The sequence below is a fragment of the Dermacentor andersoni genome, chromosome 11, assembly GCF_023375885.2.
Source record: "Dermacentor andersoni chromosome 11, qqDerAnde1_hic_scaffold, whole genome shotgun sequence".
NCBI lineage: Eukaryota > Metazoa > Arthropoda > Arachnida > Ixodida > Ixodidae > Dermacentor > Dermacentor andersoni.
The window spans coordinates 120,731,792-120,752,045 of NC_092824.1; the positions used below are offsets into that span (position 1 = coordinate 120,731,792).

At 46.1% G+C, this 20,254-nt stretch overlaps 2 protein-coding genes across 7 annotated transcripts in view; one reads left to right on the forward strand and one right to left on the reverse strand.

The window, feature by feature from the left end:
- LOC126539316 (uncharacterized) overlaps positions 1–18,893 on the forward strand; it is a 34,047-nt gene extending 15,154 nt beyond the window's left edge. For all 5 annotated transcript variants that reach the window (XM_050186096.3, XM_050186098.3, XM_050186102.3 and 2 more), the window contains 6 exons: positions 1,889–2,110; positions 7,728–8,059; positions 8,843–9,084; positions 9,881–10,032; positions 12,879–13,283; positions 16,817–18,893. In XM_050186096.3, coding sequence (XP_050042053.2) covers positions 1,889–2,110; positions 7,728–8,059; positions 8,843–9,084; positions 9,881–10,032; positions 12,879–13,283; positions 16,817–18,151 — 2,688 coding nt within the window. In that variant the 3' untranslated portion in view covers positions 18,152–18,893. The remainder of the gene's footprint in view (positions 1–1,888; positions 2,111–7,727; positions 8,060–8,842; positions 9,085–9,880; positions 10,033–12,878; positions 13,284–16,816) is intronic.
- The window catches only part of kermit (PDZ domain-containing protein GIPC-like protein kermit), an 86,178-nt gene that overhangs the window by 10,317 nt on the left and 55,607 nt on the right, over positions 1–20,254 (reverse strand). The gene's annotated exons all lie outside the window — the stretch shown is intronic.

A 20,254-nucleotide genomic window follows, 5' to 3' on the forward strand; every position in this document is an offset into this window, starting at 1 on the left:
TTTTTTCAGTTATCAAAAAGAGTGTGAACACTAACACATTTTTTTTTTTTTTTCAGTGCTATTACACATCTATTTAATAGTGGCAAAGTAAGAAAACTGTATGACAGAAAATAAACAGTTATTACTTGTAAAAACAAATTATATGCATACATTTTTTTTTAATTCTAGCATTAAACATGCTCGTGGAGATGAAGAGTAGAAAGCCAATATTTCTCTGAAACCTGGTGTGGCAAAAGATTAACGACCAGGAAGCACGGTGGCAAATGTTATAAACAGGTGCACAAGGAACTAACTTACATGCAGGTAACATGAGAGCATTATTACTTTGAACTGCAGCCTTGTGCATGCATACTATATTGAAAACGTATGGCACAGTTACTTTCAGGACTTTCAAGCTCTGTGAAGTATTGTTCGGCATGTGTGCAATGATACTGGTAATGTACCTTTGTGTACCTGCAAATGCTGATACTTTTTGCTTCTGATAGTGCATGCACACGGTGCAAAAGTAGCTGAACACACTTTTCATATGCAAGGCATTGATTACATTGTCTGCGAAATTTTTCCGGTACGTTCCCACTTACCTCCCTTCTTGTTCCTACCACCATCAAGTGCAATTGCCTAGAGTGTTCTAGTTTCAGTCCATGCCACTGCATTCTGGCCTTTTGATGGAAGCAATGTCTGACGACTGTGTGCAGTGGGATTGAACGGATGCTCTGGTGTTGACAAACATTCTCGTGCAAATATATCTTCTTGTTTGAAAAGCACTGTGCCTTGGCAGTGTAATCACACAGTTTGGCTGCCTGTCTTGGTAAGCAATTTGCAATTTCATATTCTGTGTTATGGAGCACAAAGATTAACCATGTGTGCTTAAATGTGACTGCCTTCTTCATGTCCAAGTGATAAGTGGTGGCTTTCGTGACCTTAAATAGCACATATACTGGACCTCACTTGTACAGGTTGTCATCCGAGCTGTCACGCAGCAAGCTTAAGAGGTGTACAAAAAAAAAAAAGAATGAAGCCTTTTATGCAAATGAAACCAACTGCATATTGTTTAACAACATCAAGAAGCTTCCACTATTTCTTGTGTTATTCTTTATTAGTTTGTAATGATTAATTACGCAGTTATTTTACTTGTGGTAGACACGTAAACAGTAGGCTTTAGAGCGTATTTGGAAACATGAATATTACCTGTTTCTGGTGCGCTATCTCTTCTGTGGACCTTTCCTTTTTTCCATGTTTAAGAGAAAGCCCGTAAAATCTTAACAAATTTTGACCCAGCTTTCCACTTGAGTGCCACATCTTTGCTGCTCCAAGATGCGCAATGAACGTACTAGTTAGGACCGTGTCGTGGATCATTTTTGTCGTAAATATAGCGCATCACCTTTTTCAAGGTGGTTTCTACATTTATACCCACGTTTTGGTTGGCTTCACATGGCGTATCAATAGCCTTTGATAAGATTCTTGATGACATGGATTTGGCAGGCTGCTTATTGCTGTAACAAATGCTCATGTACTCACACATGAGGCTTGACAATAGGAATTTTGCGGCAATGCCAAGACAAATGTTCTGTCAAAGCAATGCAACTGCCGGGTTATGCATGGGGCTTATTTTGATCCTTTGCAACATGTTTGAGAGCTGCACTGCTACAGTGCTCAAGCTTCTCGTAGATTCCAGCATGTAAGTGAGTGCTATTGAGGAGTGAATAACAGGCTTTTTGTCAGGCAGACATAGAAAAGTAACCGTGCGCATTGATGGGATACAGTAAGAAGACACACTGCTGTCATGAGGCATGATGAGACTATAGGCACCCACCACAACCACAAGCTGGTGAAATGCTGTTTCCACAGAAAGAACTAATGTCTCCACGTTGATTGTGCACTTGTGCAGGGGGCAGACTGCCCATTTTCACACGATGTGCTGCAGCCACGCAAGGCCGACCTGTGCAAGTTCTACCTGGGTGGCTATTGTGCCCGCGGGGAGCACTGCTCCTTCATGCACCAGGACTTCCCCTGCAAGTTCTTCCACACGGGCGCCAAGTGCTACGCGGACACTGCTTGCCGTTTCTCCCACCAGCCCCTGACGGATGAGACAAGACGGCTGCTGCATAGGGTCAGTGTTCTTCGGACGCCACACTGCTGTACTGGGAAACCACTCTGCAGTCTTTCGCAGCATTGTGTCATCCCTATGTGCAAAAGCAAAAATCCAATTGTTTGCCAAATGGAGTTGGCTGAATACGATGCCGCTTTGGCCTGATGGCAAGCAATGTGAAGTCGTGAATGGCAGCTTACCACTGCTTTTGAGAAGTATACAATTGGTGCATTCTGCCAGTACTCATCCACCTGTGAGGCTAAAACTAGGAGAACAACAACAGAACTTGAGACGAAGCTAAAAAGTGTACAAGTTTGCAATAAAAAGGAAAGTAGTAGGCGTGATGTTGAGAGACAAGAAGAGGGCATATGAATTAGAGAGCAAATGGGTGTTGCTGATATTCTTGTTGAAATTAAGAAACAACATGTTGGGTAGGCATCTAAGGTGTACAGCAAATAATCAGTGGTCTACTCTACAGAGTAATAAAATGGATACCAGAGGAAGGAAAATAGTTGGAGATGGCAGTAGATTTAATGTTTAGAAAATTTGAAGGTGTGGGATTGAGTCTGCTGGCACAAAACAGGAGTAATTGGAGTTCACTGAGAGTGACCTCTGTTCTACAGTGGACGTAAAATAGGCTGTTGATAGTAATGATACTATGGTGCAGTAAAAGCTTTTTGATACGATCCCGTTACGTACCATTTCCCGGCACCAACGTTCGTGATAGAGAACACAAAAAATGACACAGTAGACTTGCGTTTATTTTTTAACTGGTTCATACCTTTCGGAAAACATGATCCTTCAGCACCAACGTGTTCAGTATTGGCAAACTGCAATCGTATGATATGTTTTCTGGCCGCTAGATTCCAGGTAAACAAAAAAATGCGAGAGGCGCATGTAATTGAGAACAGTAGCCACCCGTCACAACAGCTTCACCGCAATACTCGCCGGCCGGCTCACGTGAAAATGCCGATGCGCACTCAGTTTCTTATTCTGGTACAGTAAAACCTCGTTAATTCAGATCTCACGGGACCGAAAAATATGTGCAAATTAGCTGAATGTCCAATTAGCGAGGGTATCCAGAGAGAGAAAAGGATGCATAGAAAGGCAGGTTGGTTAACCAGAGGCAGTTCCGGTTGGCTACCCTGCACGGGGGAAGGGTGAAGGGGAATAAAAAGAGAAAGAGAGCTGAAGGGGGAGACAGAGAGAAATAGAGACGAGCACGAACAAATCACGTACACTACAGAGCGGTGTAGGGCAGTGTTCTTACAGTCTATCATGAAGAGAGAGAGAGAGCAATAACTTTATTTGCCACTGTAGGGTAGGAAGTTAGGGCAGGTAGGCCTAGTGTGGCTCCCAGGTGGGGGTGACGTCTTGGGTCCACGAGACGAGTGCGAGTTGCGTTTTTTTGTCTGCTCTTGTCAGCAGCTGGTTCCAACCCTCCTCGGAGGGAGCTGGCCGTAATGATTGTGGGGGAGGGTTACCCTCACATCTCCAGAGAATGTGTGCCCGAGTGGCGAACACTCCATTGTCGCACTTAGTACAGACGGGGTCGTAATCGCCTCCAGTGATTAGATAAAGCCTAGAATGACTGAGAATTGAATCCGTCTGCAGTCTGCGAAGCATGGTGGCTTGCGCGCGTTCGAGGTCGGGGTGGGGAGGCGGGTACACGCGTCTCGTCTCCTTGTAGAAGTTGGTAATGTCAGCATAGGATTTGGGGGCCTCTGCGAGCGCATCTGGGTTCGAGGGGTCGGCCTCCTGGTTAGTTAGGCCTCTGGCTAAACGGTCGACCCCTTCGTTCCCAGAGTTCCCTGCGTGAGCAGGTACCCACACTAAGCTTACAGTTCTGTCGAGAGCGCAACCGCGGAGGATGTGTGTGGCGGTGAGACAGAGTGAGTTTTTCGAAGGCCTTACTCGTGTTATTAAAGTTCCTGCGGTCTGCCGGACTTCACGATAGACTTGGTGACTCTAAACAAGTCTATCGTGAAGCCCGGCAGACCGCAGGAACTTTAATAACACGAGTAAGGCCTTCGGCGTGGATGTTCTTTCGGAGCATTGGCCTAAAGCTTTTAGTTCTGAAAGTGGACGATTGTCCAACTGGTCCAGTACTCTGCACAGCACTTGTCTCTGGGCACTATATCGTGGGCAGACACAGATAATATGTGCAAGCGTCTCATCGATGTTGCATGTAGCGCACATGGGGCTGTTGGCCGTTCCAGTAAGGAAAGCATATGAGTTCGTAAATGCAACGCATAGCCACAGACGGTACAGCATCGTCTGTTCACGCTTTTATTTAGTGAATGGATGAACAAATCCTGTTTTCATCTTGCACAAAAGCAGTGCAGAAGCTTCAATTTTCATCATCTTGTGACACATTGGCTCACACAGCAATAATCGAGGCCTCGCAAATTTCCTTGCGGCATGCTTTGCACAGCAGCGCGCACCCCCCCCCCCCCCCCCCTCCTCCTTTATTTTTTTCGCTAGTGAGTTGATCGTCAACAGATCATTCGTGGATTGCAACATAGCCGGTGCTCTTCATCCTCGGCAGCTTTGCATCGAGTCAAAACGAAACTGTTGGCCACAACCAGGGCGGAGGAAACCACGACCGCTATTAACGTGATTGTGAAAGGTGGCTTTGCGCTGCTGAAGGCACACGGGCAATGCATGCTTCAAGTCAGAGCGAAACTTCCGTTCGCTGCAACAACTGCGGTCGCACCTGCGGCCACTATCGACGCAATCATAGATGGCGACTACGCAATTATGAAAGCACGCTGCCAACACTGTGTTAGGCACGGCGATAAGTGCAAGAGTAAAGGCTTTAAAGAAGGCACATATAGGCACGAAGCGTTCCGGCGTTGCTTTCATTTACGTACGATTTCTGCTGATGACCGTGGCAATGCAGACTACGCTGTTTCGTTTCGGTTGAACACTAGCACCATTTTTGCTCTCTTGCATCGCAAATTTGCAGCGCTCCTCGCTCACCAAGCATCAAAAGTTGTCCGAATTAAACTATGTGTGGCCATATACGTCCCAATTAACGAGTGTTTGGTTGCATTGAATAATGCATACGCCTGCCGGGACCAGAGGACGAGTCCGAATTATCCGATTTTCTGATTTAACGAGGGTCGAATCAACAGGGTTTTACTGTACCAGCAAATCACCTTCCGGGTCATCAGACGCTGCATTCACAACTAGTGCTGGCAACCCTATTGCGATAGGTACCTTCACCTATCTGTTTCACAGTGCGTGGTGCTGTTGGAAGTGTACTGCACGCTTTTAATAGGTGATAGCCCAAACACACCGCCATTCCCTGCTGCAGACTGTGATCGTGTGACACATTTTCTGGCCACTAGGTCCCATGTAAGGAAGGAAAGGCACAGGCTAGCACGGCTGTGAGAACAATAGCTGCCCGCTGCATCAGTTTCCCCGCAATACTTGCCTGCCCGTGTCAAATGAAAGTGCCAGCATGCACTTGGTTTCTTCTGGTACCAGCAAATCTCCTCCCGGGTAGTCACGCACTACATTCAGAGCTATCGCTGCTCACGCTATTTCAATGAGCATCTTCACCTTTCTGTTTTACAGGCGTGGGGCGTAGCGCCGCTGGAACCATGCATGCAATAACATGAGCTGCTGTTCCCTGCGGCAGGCGGCGCAATGTGAGCGTCATGTTTCACTCCGGTGGCATTCGGCGTTGCCCACCAGCTCAATTTCGTTAGGGCTTTCCATCGCCACCTTAAAACACTATGCAGTAGAAAAACAATGAAACGCGTCTCGCACCGCCGAAGCCCCACCAGCTCCAAGCACATCGGCATCTCTGGCGTTTCGTGCCTCGTGCTGCTACAATTCACGCACCGCTTTGCATTACGTAGATGTTGACTACAGTAAGTGAGCATCGTGCAAACTTGCCATGGCCCTCTAGATTTGAGAATCTGACAGGTGACAAATAACAGCGAACCTGACAATGAAATGGCGTAGACTGCACCTGCCCTTTACCATTGGTGCTGGCTAGGAGCGCAACGGTGATGGAGTCGCGTGATATCAGCGTGACTCCAGGCCAACCTGCACAGTCCTTTCGTCTCGCGCAGATTGGCCTCGCGATAACCCACCTGCCATAAAGTTGGGATAGCCCTTCTGTAATCTGGATAAACACTGGAAAGCAAAATGTCCTATCCAATAAATAAAAAATTGCTGCTCAAAACACAGGTCCACAATTAAACTGAGAACCTCAGTGGTATTTAGTACAACAGAGCATCACGAACTTAATGGTTTCAGAGGGGAAAAAGCTCTTCATTATATGTAAGGGAAATTCTGTTGACGAAAAAAATATTTTCCAGACCTTCGTATATTAGAACTGAGCTCTAATCAGGGCTTGCATAGTAATTTGATGTTTCCTTTAATAAGAATAGGCCATACTGCATATCTTGATTTCTATGTACGTAAGCTAGTGATAGCTTGCTACATTCTTGTTATGCAATCCTAGGAGACTCCCAAACATGTGCAGGACTGTGTTCTCTCCAAAAATTTGCAAACATTAAAATCTGTGAATTTTTTTTTAATATCCAATATTCAGTTCGATATTCTGCTTTTTTGTCTTAATTTGATACAATATTTGATTCAAAGTCTACTATTCAGTATTTGCACACCCCTACTATTTACCTGATGGTTCAACGATATCGGCAGCAACATACTCCTCCTGAAAATATTGGCTTTCTTTTTCTTTTTTTCACTAAATCAGTGCAACAAGGTAGTGTTTCTATTGTGCCTTGTTGAACACAGTATCGCAAGATGTTGCCACTGCACCATTATTCCCATCTGTGCTTCCAGTGTGATAGTATTCATTAGGCTGAACCTTTCCATTATGTTGCAGTTACTGCAGCCGGGTGCATCCTTGGATAAAAATTTAGACACCACAGATGCCACAGAAATGCTGAATTATATTGTGATCTAATCATACGGTTTGGCTTGGACAAGCACAGACTGAACATTAATGTACGAGTGCTGCTGCACGCCTAGTAATTACAGGCTGTACACATAGGCCACATGGAAGTAACAGTTTTCTGACATCCATGGTCCATTAATTATTTACAAATCAGGGAGCACTGTGTAAAGTCTTGTCTACCCTAAACCTAGAGGCAGGTGTTAGCATGAAGTGCTCCTTGTTGTGCACTCATCATGGGAATCTTAATTGCTGCTTTCTTCTAAACTTTGTCTGCTGGCACGCCACAAGATTACTTATTAACCATTTGGTCACAAAATAATTAGCAGCCTCATCAACCACCATTTCGGATGACACAAATGAAGAGACAGTAACATTAATTTTAGAACACTTGGAAGCAAAACATTTTAATGGTGAATGGCTGCTTGATTTAGCTATTGATTGAGCAATCGTGGGAGGAAAAAGAAAAAAGATTTTTAACAGGCAATTTGATTAGGTTAGTTATGAATTCCTGGTGGCAGGTAGTGCGAAATTAATGGAGATACAGGAACAACAAAGCATGAAACACAAGTGCTTTAAGATTTTTGATAAACAAAAGGAACATTTTAATTGGTTGGTTTTAAAGCCACAGCCAAGATTAGATACTGCTGCCATATGCACTGTTGTACTAAAGGTGCGCTCGATTTGTGCTGCTGCTTCCAGTATCTGGACAACCACGGTAGTCGTGGTGATGATGACATTCCCCCCGGGTGTGGCCCAAACGGGCCTGAGCCTCTGGATCGGCTCGATGGCCCTGATGATGACAAAGGACCAGGTGACGACTTTGGAGAGGGACCACAGCCAAGCAAACGGCCTTCGTTGCTGGGTTCACCCCCACGGCATGTGAAGGAGGCGGCTGAGACCTGGCGCATGCAGTTCCTAGGGGGAGGGGGGCCGCCTCTGAGGGGAGGACTGAGTTCCCCTTCTTTTGGCCCTCCCCAAGGGCCACCCATAATGAGTCCCCCGAGAGGCCCAATGCAGGGATTCCCGCACAGGCAAGGCACTCTCGTTGTGTTAGGGTAATGAGCCCCAATCCTAACCAATCAAGTTCTTAGGTCAACTGAATGTTGGGCAAGTTGGTAAGGATTCATCGTACTGAAAGGCAGGTGTGCTAACACTGGCACAAGTAGAAACGGAAAGGACATCAGAACAAATGACTGTGTTTGTGTTTTTTGTTTTTTTTCTACTGTTTCCGTGTTTGCACACCTGTCTTTCAGTGCAGTGATTTGCTTCTCCACCTGGCCCATCTGTCATGCGTGTTATCGCAATTGCATTTGATGGCTTCATTAAGGCAGTGCTGTGCACAAGCTTGCATGGTTCAGCACGAGCTCAAGCTATGCCAGCATGTCATCCCACTGTTGCTTCATGGTTTGCTCGGGTTAAAGGGATCAGTGCAGTGACACATGCGAGCCTAGTTTTGGTGACCGTTAAATACTTATGCACTCATTATAGCGATGATGTAATTATTTTACATTAGTCTGTTGATCAGTGAAGTCATATTTGGAAGGACATGCAGATCCTGGTCATAAGCATGGGCGGAACTTTGAGATACATTCTGTTGTGCAGGAGATTTCTGTGCAAGTGTTCTAGGCAAAAAGCTGGATTATATTGCACCAAAGAAGGCTTATCCAATTGACAACACAGTGTTAGTGTACTGAATCTGTGAAGTGAAGTGCAATCCACACAGAGCCTTCCCTTCTCCTGTCTTCCTCAGATCTTTTGTCATCCCCAGCAGAAGAGTAAAAAAAAATATTATTGTTGTCTCTATGCCAATACAGGCCTGCATTCTACATGGACTCCTTGTCTCAAAGCCCCATACGTGGCTCCATGCCGCCGCCAGGTGCCAGCCCACCTCAGATGGGCGGCCCATCGCCTGTGCACTGCATGGAGGACAGCTTTGGCGGGCCAACAGGCGCCGTGGGTCCTGGCGGTCCTATGCGGCCCTTGCCCCATGGCCAGATGGGTGGGTTTGCATCACCGAACATAGCCTCACCACCTCTGCAAGATCAGGGTGGCTGTGGTACGTGTGACTCCTTTAATTATTTTTAACCTTTCACTCTGGCATTGTGGTCTCATTGCACATCATATAGTCCTGCATACATCGCACAGCATACAATTCCTCGTATGCTGTGCAAAGAGGCTATTTCTTGCTGCACATGCTTTGGGTCTGTGGTGTGTTATTGCCCTTGTTGAAACATTTTTTAAGTTTCATCTTGCCGTTCGGTGCAAGCAATAAAGAAAACATTGGTACGAAGTTCATGTGCGCTAACTTCACTGAAATGTACCGCTGCTTTTGCTGAGAGAAAAGGTGTGTTTGCTTTCATTGATAGACAAGTTTTTCAGGCACATCACTGTTTGATGGCCTATTCTCACAGATGGTAAGAATTAATTCAGACAGGTGAGTTTCGGTATCAGAGAAATGGAGCTACGAGCTGCTAATTAGGTGCACATTTGTTGACACTCTAAGCGCACCTGTAATGCACATAGAGTTAGAACTGCTGCAACAAGAACTGCAGTTTTGTAATATTTGTTAGTACAGTAACTGATTGCCCATGAATGCAATTCTCAAAATTTCTGAATAAATGAGCAGTGTGAAAAATTGAAATTAAAGTGGGGGAGGGTAATCGGCAGCTTCTTACATTATGCCATCAGCATGCGAAATTGGTTCATAGACTTTTGGTGGTTTTGCACTTCATTGTGATAACATCCTAAAATTTTGTGGTAGTTGTGTGTTGCATGTTTGTCCTGTGTGCAGCCCAAAGCGGGATGCTGCTTCAGTCAGCGACTGCAGAATAATAGAGTTTGTGTCATTCCAGGTCTGAATTTCGTTCCTGATGGTGGTGGTGTGTCACCACTGGGGATTTTCTTTGATCCAAGTCAGGATCACCCAATGAGTCCACCACACCAGCAGCAGCAGTCCATACCTGGCCTCAACTTGCTCAGCTCACCCTCCCCGCCGCACAGCCAGGCAAGTGAGGTCGCTCTTGTTGCCACATATTGTGAACATTGGGTATTAAATTTAGGTGCCTGGCACCTTGCACACAGCACTGGTGGCAACTAAAGTATGTGCTATGCTTTTACTTGGGTCTTGGTGAAAGCGCTGCTTCACTATATTTCGAATATCTTAGCATTAAGTGAGATGGAATGAAATGCCAGAGGGGCGTTGTGGTAAATATTTTACATAGTAAGCAAGCCCACCAAAACTTGTCAAATCTTGCAGTGATGAACATGTGTGCTTAATATTAATTATGTATGCATGACCAGAGATCAAACAGGGATAGCCATTATTCAAGTTGACATTAAAAGAAAGAAAAATGGAGCTCGGCAGGCCATGTAATGCATAGGGCAGATAACCAGTGGACCATGAGAGCTACAGAATGGGTCCCAAGGGAAGGAAAGTGCAGTCAAGGACAGCAGAAAATTAGGTTGGGTGATGAAATTGGGCTATTTCCAGGGGCAAATCGAAATTTGCTAGTGCAAGACAGGAGTAATTGGAGATCGCTGGGAGAGGCCTTCATCCTGCAGTGGACCTAAAAATGAGCTGATAATGATGATGCTGGTTATGTATTGCAATATCCCTGCTGTCTTTTGTAAAAACACTGAAGTATCAGAGTATCCAGTGGCTGTTACTAGAAAGAGAAGCACAGCAAAATGCCACACATCATCGCCTACACCAGTGGCAAGGAATTCCGGCCTCCAAACCTCTCTAGAAGTGCTGCAAAAAAGGAAGGCCCAAATGATTTGCAAGCAGCAGGTTTGGGTTCATGATAACTTGACTCATGCAAAATACCACTGAAAAATTTACTTGGAAGAAAATTCGTGACATTGTGCAGTTTATGTGCATAGTATTTTGCAACTTTTATAGAGGGTGTCACAAGGCCCGCGCTCATTAAAGGAGTACTGACACAAAAAAAATCCACGTGGTTTTTTCTGCTTTAATAAGTAGTTAATGACCCAATAATCACGGCACGAAACCTCATTTACTTCAGAGCGCGACAGGTAATTATTTGCAGTCTTTTTTGTAGCGACCAGTCGAAGTTTCGGTTCCAGAGAGCAACGAGACGGGACCAACAGGAATCTAAACAAAGTGGTCACGTGTTCGCAAAAAGCCATGACGTATGCTCTGACGCGCAGCCAGCGTGCGCGACCAACTTGCTGAATATTGTCGTGCGACTGCCGCATCGGTCGGACGACCGCAGCCAATGACAGCGCCGGTAGCGTGAACGTCATGGCCACGTGGTAGACCCGGCGGGGTGGGGCCGGCGACTGGGCACCTCGCCGCTCCGACTGGTTTTTTTTCTCTCTCTGGTCGAAACGCGGGCCTCTTTCGCCGCTGACGGCGGCATATAAATGGGCTACAATTTGTTTCGGACACGAAATAACTTATATAATAAAGTGACCTCGAAAGAGTGCGAGTTATAAAACGTTGTGCGAAATAGTAAATCGTTGGCGTGATTTCTACTCGGACACGGTAAGCGCAGACGCGCCAGCAATCGTCTGTACACTAAGCGGCTTGCCTGACTGGCCTGTTTACTCATCGCTACTAACGGCACCGGGAAAACTAACCGTATTTTCACTTAAGAGAAACATAAATGTTCAGGCATTGATTGTGCTGGCGAATTTAGGCGCTTTATTACGAGCTGCGAACGCATCGCAAGGACCCTCGGCCCCGGATAGACGGCCGGCAAGCTAGGCCTACATCGTCTCCCAGCGATCGCAAGCTCGCTTGGCATGCTCGTTCGCTTCTGTCAGCGCCAATGAAATCAAATGTGCTGCAATTTAAGCATGACATTACTGTGTACACGTTGTGCCGACTAACATAGGTTCGTTATACGAGCTGCAAGCGATCGTGTCACAAGCGCAACCGGTGTCAGATTCGATGTCCCAGCGAGCTATGCCTGCCGGCTCCTGGCCATCGGTGGCTGTCAACGGATCCAATACTGCTAACGCGGCCTTGCGGAAACACGTCTACAGTGCTCGCATAGACGTGTTTATATTGTCATCGTTTGTTTCAAACAATATAGCTGTGCAAATACGGTTGCTTTCACTTTCTGTTCGAAGTTACGCAGCATTCCGAACTTCCACGCAGGGGCGCCGGTTCTGGGCCGTCACTCGCTCATTCGTACCATGTGTCCCGAATCGCCGCATGCGGCAAGTCGCACACGACGCGCCGTACTACAGATCGCACGGAAAATCGCGCCATGTGTCTCGCGCTTTAGACGTGGCCAATCATTTAGCGACTCAGATATTGCGGCCGGCGATGGCGAGGACGAACCTCAACAAAACCCTCGCATCAGCCACAATCAATGGTAAGGCACAACAAATCGGCGTTGAACGTTGTGGCAGCGCAGTCAAGCTGATAGTGTGGGAAATATCCCGATGGACACGACAAAAACTGCAGTTGCAGCGACACGGAGAGCGTCCCACTACAAGTACAACAGCTAGAACAAGCAACAACAGAGGAGAAGAGCACATGTAAGCCGCATGGCAGCCAACGAAAATTCGTGACGTAGCCACATGACGTAGCGTTTTCTTGGCTATTTACAATCCCGGTTGATGTCAATGTCGCGAGGTGCTCTGTTTTGCGGTTGGCTGCGCGCACGTACTTTAAAATTGATTTTAAATATGTTCTAAGCGATATTCGCCGCTGATATTTTATAGACGATGTATGTGTGACCAACTAAATCGATCTCAAGTTATCTCAACTTCAAATTTTTGTGTCAGTGCTCCTTTAAAGGCACGGTTGTGGGTCTTGTCAGCTGCAGCCATACATAGACGCATCGCTGATCTAACAGAATTATCATTTGCTTTTAGGCTCCAGAGCCAACCAAGATTCCGTCGGCTGACACAAGTTCAGATGAACCTCATCAGTCACCACAGCGTCCCATGCATACTGATGAACAGGACACCAGTGATGACTCGCTCCATGCTGTTAGTGACAAGAAAATCCTTCCCCCAAACCTGCCACGGAGGCAACGAGAGCTCTTTATGAGGATTCAGCAGCAGCAGCGTGCAGCTGAGATCACAGCAGCTGCCGAGTCACCCATTTCTGGCAGCGCATGTCATGCAGTGGCCACTGAGAAGACAGAAAACCCTGTAGCAGCTAAGCCTGAGCCAAAGAGCATTGTCTGTCTGGGCAACAGTGAGAGCAGTGATGATGACGAGGATTATGACGACGACCAACCACTCAGAGCTGTCTTGAAGAAACTCCAGCAGGGAGTAAGTAGAACCTGTCATATTTTCATTAAGAAGCTCTGCAACACTTTTCGGACATACAGTAAAACCTTGTTAATTCGTATTTCACGAGATTGAAAGAAATGTCTAAATTAACCGAATGTTGCCTTATTGAGGGTATCAAGAAAAAAGTAAACAAATGATTACTACATTACACACTTTTATTTACATAATGAAACATCAAATCTTGTTTCTATTTTGCACAAGAGTAGTGTGGAAGCTGCAATTCTTGTCGCCCCATGACTTTCTTCACAGCGGGGCTACAGCGTGCGTCTTCATCCGAGATGCACTTTTCACTATTGCACACACATACTGATGTAACGGCGCTATTCATCCTTGACAGCGTCCACCGTGTTTGTGACGTTGCACGTGCAGCCATTGCACTGAGCTAAAACAAAACTACTGTTTGTCGCAGCTGCTGCAAATGAAACCGCAGTCACTACCAATACGATCATGGACGGCAACCGTGCAGTTATGAAGGCATGTGGCCTATGCATGCACGTGCACCAGAGCCAAACAAAAGTAACTACTGTTTGCTGCAACCACTGTAGACAAAACTGGTTGCTATTGATGCATTCACAGATGGCAACCATGCAGTCCTGAAGGCACATGGCTAACCTGCGCATTGAGTCAAAACAAAACTACTGTTTTTGTTAACCACTGCGGACGAAACTGTGGTTGCCATGGACACAATGACGGTTTCATTCACAATTTTCACTGATGGCTGTGGCAATGTGGACTCCCCCTTCATTTCGGTTGGACGCTAGCACTGCTTTTGCTCTTTTGCATTGCACATTTGCGGCGCTCTGCACTTGTCGAGCTCCGAGAGTGGTGTGAATTAACCAGTGTGCAACCAAATAGCCCGAATTGAAGAGAGTTTGATTGCATTCAATCATGCATATGCCTATCGGGACCAGAGGACGTGTCCAGATTATCCGATTTACTGAATTAACGAGGGTCGAATTAACAAGGTTTTACTTTTAAGAAAATATTGCCGATCTGCTAACAAGGCTCCTGTGAGCATGTGAGCCAAATATTATTGCACTGTATGCAGCAGATCACTTACAGTGTTGTGTAAAAAGCAGTGAAAAATCGCTTGCTCTTGCTTCCGCAATGTCCTCATGTACCATCATTGCAAGTAGCTGGACCCACAACAGTTACTGATTTTGTGATTGCGAGAACATTCTCAGTAATACAATTATTGCTTATTTGATTTGAGTAAATGAAAAATGTATATGTCTGCAATATCAAAAAAAAAAGAAAAAGAAAACAGAGAAACCATTTCATCTTTGCACTGCTGGTCTGAACACCACAGTTGCACATTGCTGCATCTGCTGCATGCGGCATAGCCTAGCGCAGATCCCGTAGCTGCCATGCGGTGCTGCCTTGAGCCGTCTCGCATTCAACCTTTGGGCGGGGCCAGTGGGACATTGCTCCCTTGCCATCTATCTCCCTTGTGTAGCATCCAGTGTGCTAATAGAAATTAAAGGAGAGAGAAAGCCCCTGATTGGTCTGATTACTCTAAATTCGATTGTGCTTGAAGGATCCGAAAAAGTTTTGCAGCAGGAGATTTTTGAGGTGACATAATTTAATAGTGATGTTATTCTATTATTAGAAAAGTTTTTCAGGGCACCTTTATGGCTACCACTTCTTATTAGTGCGACGAAGTGTTTAAATGCACAGTACTGACACAAAGTTTTTGTTTCTCAACTTTTGTAGTTTGACGGGTAGCTGTGTGCCCAATAATCAGGGAGTCATAAATGCTTCTGTGTGTAAACAATTAAATATAACATTGTTAATCATGTACAGCCCTGGCTCTGCTTAAAAATGAGTGCCAAGACTGGTAGCTAGTCAAGTGCCACACAGTAGCAATCACAGCTGACAATTGACTTCACAGCTCATCGATTGTGTAGGCTCACAAACCAGCGGTGTGAGAGGGTGTGCCAGTTTAGTTGCCAGTTCCAGAATTCACCCATTAGCCGCACATGTTGCACCACACTGTTGCCAATTTAATCATGGTTGTCCTCATAGCTGTCAAGTGAGGCAGGCAATTTTCTCTAAGGCAGAACCGCTGCTATTATGGACATAGCAAACCTTCTTACAGGTTGGAAAAGTGACAGTGTTGTTGCAAGCAGCAACGACGGGAGATATGGCAAAGTGTAGGTTGTAGAAGAACAAGATAGTGCATAATGGCTATGTTGCTTCTATGTTTCCTTATTTGGTCTCTGACTGCATCATGGCTAGTGCACAGCTGCATCTGCTGCTGCTCCACTCCATGTCATGCAACTATTCGAGTGTTTAGTGCTTTGCATGCTTTGTCATGTAGCGCTTTGCATGCTTTGTCATATAAGCTCTCTTCATGCAATACAGGTACCGTGTTATTTTAGTCTGGGCATCTTTTCATTTTTCTTCAAACCTGCATCACTTGTGTAAATTGCACAAATTTTTTAGTAAAAGACAAGTTGTACCTCTGTGCATTCTTTCACTGTTACCCCAGCTAGGCATTTTAATGCGATAGGGTTAAAGGCCCCATGTCAGAAAATCCAGTGTCGGCATCGTAGCTGGCGTTGGCGTCCTGTGAGCGAAAATTTCCATATATTTTTGGGTATATGTATATGCCACGCCTTGCTATATGATATGCGGTGTATGCAGGCCACATTGTCACACCGTTCTATCACTAAAGTTGCTCATACCTTGTCTTACATTCTTGACAAAGTTATTCCTTGGAATTTTGAGAATGACAGCCCACAAACAAATGTCCTGAAACAAAACACCAACAGCGCATGCCTTTTATGTTAAATATTCGCAGACTGAAATATTAGAAGTGCAAAACAATAACAGAAATCTCAAAATTGTGTAATTTTCTGGCGCGGCTGTGCACTATCTCCGGGATCAGCCCACGCAAGACGCCGCGTTACTACCAGAAAGCTCGCCTTCATGCACAGAATTTGCTGCCGGTGTTTCCCAGTAAACATCACAGTTACATAAGCTCCAGTTGCCAGGAAGTGGGAGAAGCAGTCAGGTATCTTTCAGTGCCATCGCATTCCACTCTTAAAGGTGAAGCTAAGTGTCCTCCAAATTTTGAGATTGGGGTAACCCATGTAGTAATGATCCCTCAAGGTCCTTGTTAAAATTCTGGTCTCTGAAAATTTAATTAAGTGTTCCCATCTACACTGTCAGAGCATCTCTTCTGTCCTGTTTTCGTGACATTACTAGAGCCACCTGTAATGTGTGGCTTCATATATTGCAGAGTTAAATGAATGTCATTCATTGGGTATATAATGTTATATTTGCCATGTGAAAAAGACGCAGGAAAAAGTTCAGTGGTGCATAATTCAGTTCAATCCATACTATGATGAAGTAAAATTGAACGGAGGTTGGTGGCACTTCAGCCTGTCTGCATGTACAAGTGTGAGGTCCTTTGAAAAACTTTGAACTCGTGCATCAAGCAACTGCACTGTTACGGCAAGTGGTCAGTGCCAATAAAGTAGTCACACTGCTGCATTTTCTATTTTCAGCCGCTGGAAAGCACAATGCCAGCAAGTGTTCTTGGCAGTTGCCCCACCAGTGCACCGTCAGCAGTGCCGCAGCCTGCTGTCACGTTGCCTTCCATGGCAGCCATAGACATTGCCAAGATGCTTAGCAGCATCCGACAAGTTCCCAGTCAACCACAGACTAACTTCTGGAAACAGCTTTTCTCCGGAGTGCCTGCTGCCACTGCAGCTGCTACGCCGGTGACAGATACGACACCTGCCTCACTTTCTTCAGTGCCAGCAGCAAGCAGAGACCCAAGGCGGGCCAGGGCCGACAGTCAGCTTGCCAAACCATCAACAGAAGTGTCGCACTTGTCGAGAGACCCAAGACTCAGAGACAAGCCACCAGCTGTCCTCAAAGCTACAGAAGTGGCCTTTGTGGAATCTAAGGATGGAGATGTGCCTTACCGACTCACATCAATTCTCAGGGCACTTCCAAAGTATGATGATGTTGCACGCAGTGGTACCATCCCAGAGTCTAAGCTCAAGAATGATCCACGTCTTGCCAAGTATGCAAGCCAAAAGGTGCCCGAGGTTGTGCCTCCTGCAGAAGTCGTGCAGTCAGTCACGCTTCCCCTGCCTGCTGCAACTGTGTTGCCAAAGCTGCCCACTGTCAGCAAGCGTGATCCAAGAATGGCGCGTCATTTTGAACAGCAGCAGCCACCACAGATGGTGGAAAACAAGCCACTTATTTCAGAACCACCAAAGGTCACACCTCTGCCTGCTGAAGTCGTTAGAAAAGCTGATCCCAGGAAAGCTGCTGCACTAGCTGCCAACGGTAGTGCGGTGCCACTACGATTGGACCCACGCCTTGCGAGACGGCTCGATCAACCGCAAAAGGTGGCTACCCCGAGTACGGGTGAGACACCTGCCTCAAAGCCCAAAGACGAAAGCACAGTGAATGTTGACGGAGAGCAACAGCAGGAAACCAAGCTGCCCGTCAAGCGAGATCCCAGGCATAGGACCAGGGGCGCTGGAAGACCCAAGGCAAGTGCTGATGGGGCAGGTCGCAAGAACCGGATGGACTATGCGTCACCTTTGAGTACGTACGAAAGCGAGGAGGACAGGCCTAGTGGCTACAGCAGCTACCAGCGGCGACCACAGCCACGACCGCCCGTTCTCCCCGCTGACGTGCCAGCATCCGTCATGCCGCCGCCCCCACCAGTCATGCCACCAGCCCCAGCTATGCATGACCTGATGCCAAATGTGCCACCTTCAGGCGTCATCTCAGATGACCTCTTGTTTGAGGCCGACCAGGCCATGAAGTCACTCAAGGATGTGTTCAAGACGAAAGATCCAACAGCTTCACCGTTTTGCTGATGAAAGTGGCTGCTTTTGTAAATAGCATGACCAGGAAATTGTTTCAAGCACAAGTTGCTTACTGTTTGGGATGTGGCTCCTGCTGGGACCCCCTGTGCAATGTGGGCCAGCGAGTATTGGACCCCCTGTGCAATGTGTGCCAGCAAGTATTGCCCATACTGTACATAGCCTCCACACGGAACACAAATAGGCTGTTGTCATGGTGCCAAATGGCACTGAAGAAAGTGCACGCGACACTGCAGACCTGTGGGCAATGCTGCCAAGCACAACCAAAGCAATAGCTTGCCATCCGTGAACGCTGATCAATGGAAGCATGGAGGAACAGGTTTCATGAGGTGTGCTGTGTACATAGAACTACTGCTGTGTCTTCAGTCTCGGAAAGGCCGACTGCTTACAGTCTGCACTGCTCATGATGAAGTGCAGAACTGCCAGTGCCTTTGTGGCTTCCTCACATATTTTATTTGCCTGTGTGTAATTATCCATCTCCCACTCTCTTGCCCGGTTTAACGGTCTGTGCAGAAAGGTCAACACGAACATGTTCAGTGAGGCATAAAGGTTTTTCATGTGGGCATGAGTGAAAACATGCGTTTTGCCTCACAATCAGTCCAAAGTTAAAAAGATGTACTGGGAGAACAACAGATATGGTCCAGCACAAGGGATACGCATTTCTCTGTTCTTAATGGACTGGTGGGACAAAATAAAGAACTTTACCATACTCTCTCTGAGACCGGGACAACATGAATTGCTTGTGTTCGTTTGTGTTCTTGGTGTTGTTTTGCAGATCTGCTCATTTTTGGCATCGGCCCCCACTTTTTAAAAGATGAGTGCTCTTAAGGGGGGGCGGGGGGGTCGACGCCATCAGATGCACTATTTAGTAGTACAACCTCACAGAAGTGGTGAAAACCATATTATAAGACATCAGCAGCATACATGAACAAAAATGTTCAGCATTTACAATCAAAGATGTGATGATGCAGCAGTGTCAATTCATTTCTCGCTTGTTTACAGGTCCCTGCACATTCTTTGTTCTTGCTACATTTCTCAAGTAGCTGTTTGTATGATGATGTAAAGCCAAACTTCATTGTAATTAAATGATATAACAAATTTATGAGCCTAATGAAATAAACCCAATTCTCATAGAATCCCATGAATTTTAAGTCATTTTAATGAAGCATATAGCAAACCTTCTTAATAAAAAAATACTGATTATTTTGCACAAATTATGCCAAAACATGGTCACAGGTGACGCTGCTAGTAGTGCCTAATAAACAGAGCAAATCTTCCGTAAGCTGTTGGCCACCTCACAATGCACCAAATTAGCTGCATTATCCAGTCAGTGGACATTCTACTTGCACATTGTACTGCTTCCGCTCTTGTCGTTTCACCACCGATAACACGGCAGCCGCATTTCAATGGCGTGAAATATGAGAACACCGATGTACTCAGACTTAGGTGCACGTCAAAGAACGCCAGGTGGTCCAAATTTCTGGAGTCCCCCTCTACGGTGTGCCTCATAATCAGATCTTGGTTTGGGCACTTAAAACCCCATTTAATTTGCGCTTTAAACAAATAACTATAGTAACAATAACGATAGATGCGGTGCTATCCGAGTGTGGCCCCGATAAACTCTGTTAACCCTTTGAGGGTCAGTGACGTAAATATACGGCGCCACGAACAAGTCCAAAACGGTCGATGCCATATATTTACGGTGCCGTCTGTACGTTTAAAAAGCGTGCCAATTTCCTAACTTTTTCTCTTCTGTCATGTGCTGCCACTGTGTGGGAATATGGAGAATTTTTTTCGTGCGCCTCCCTCTCTCGGTTTTTGTTGCAAGGTTTGTTTTAGCGCTAGTTCACTCCCACGCGTTTATATACTGCCACTCACACATTGGCGCGCGCGCGGGCAGCGGTTTGGGTTTTGTTCCACGGTCGGTTTCAGCTTCTTGCCCTTGCAAAACAGGTGGCTATCTTGTTACTAATCGCTCAAAGGGGGACCCCTTGTTTCTCGCTCGTTCAGTGCTCACAGGGGTGTGCATAGGAAGGATGCCGCCGTGTATGCGTTTTCGTTGCTTTTTTGTCGCATGTTTGTCGCATGTTTGGCTTT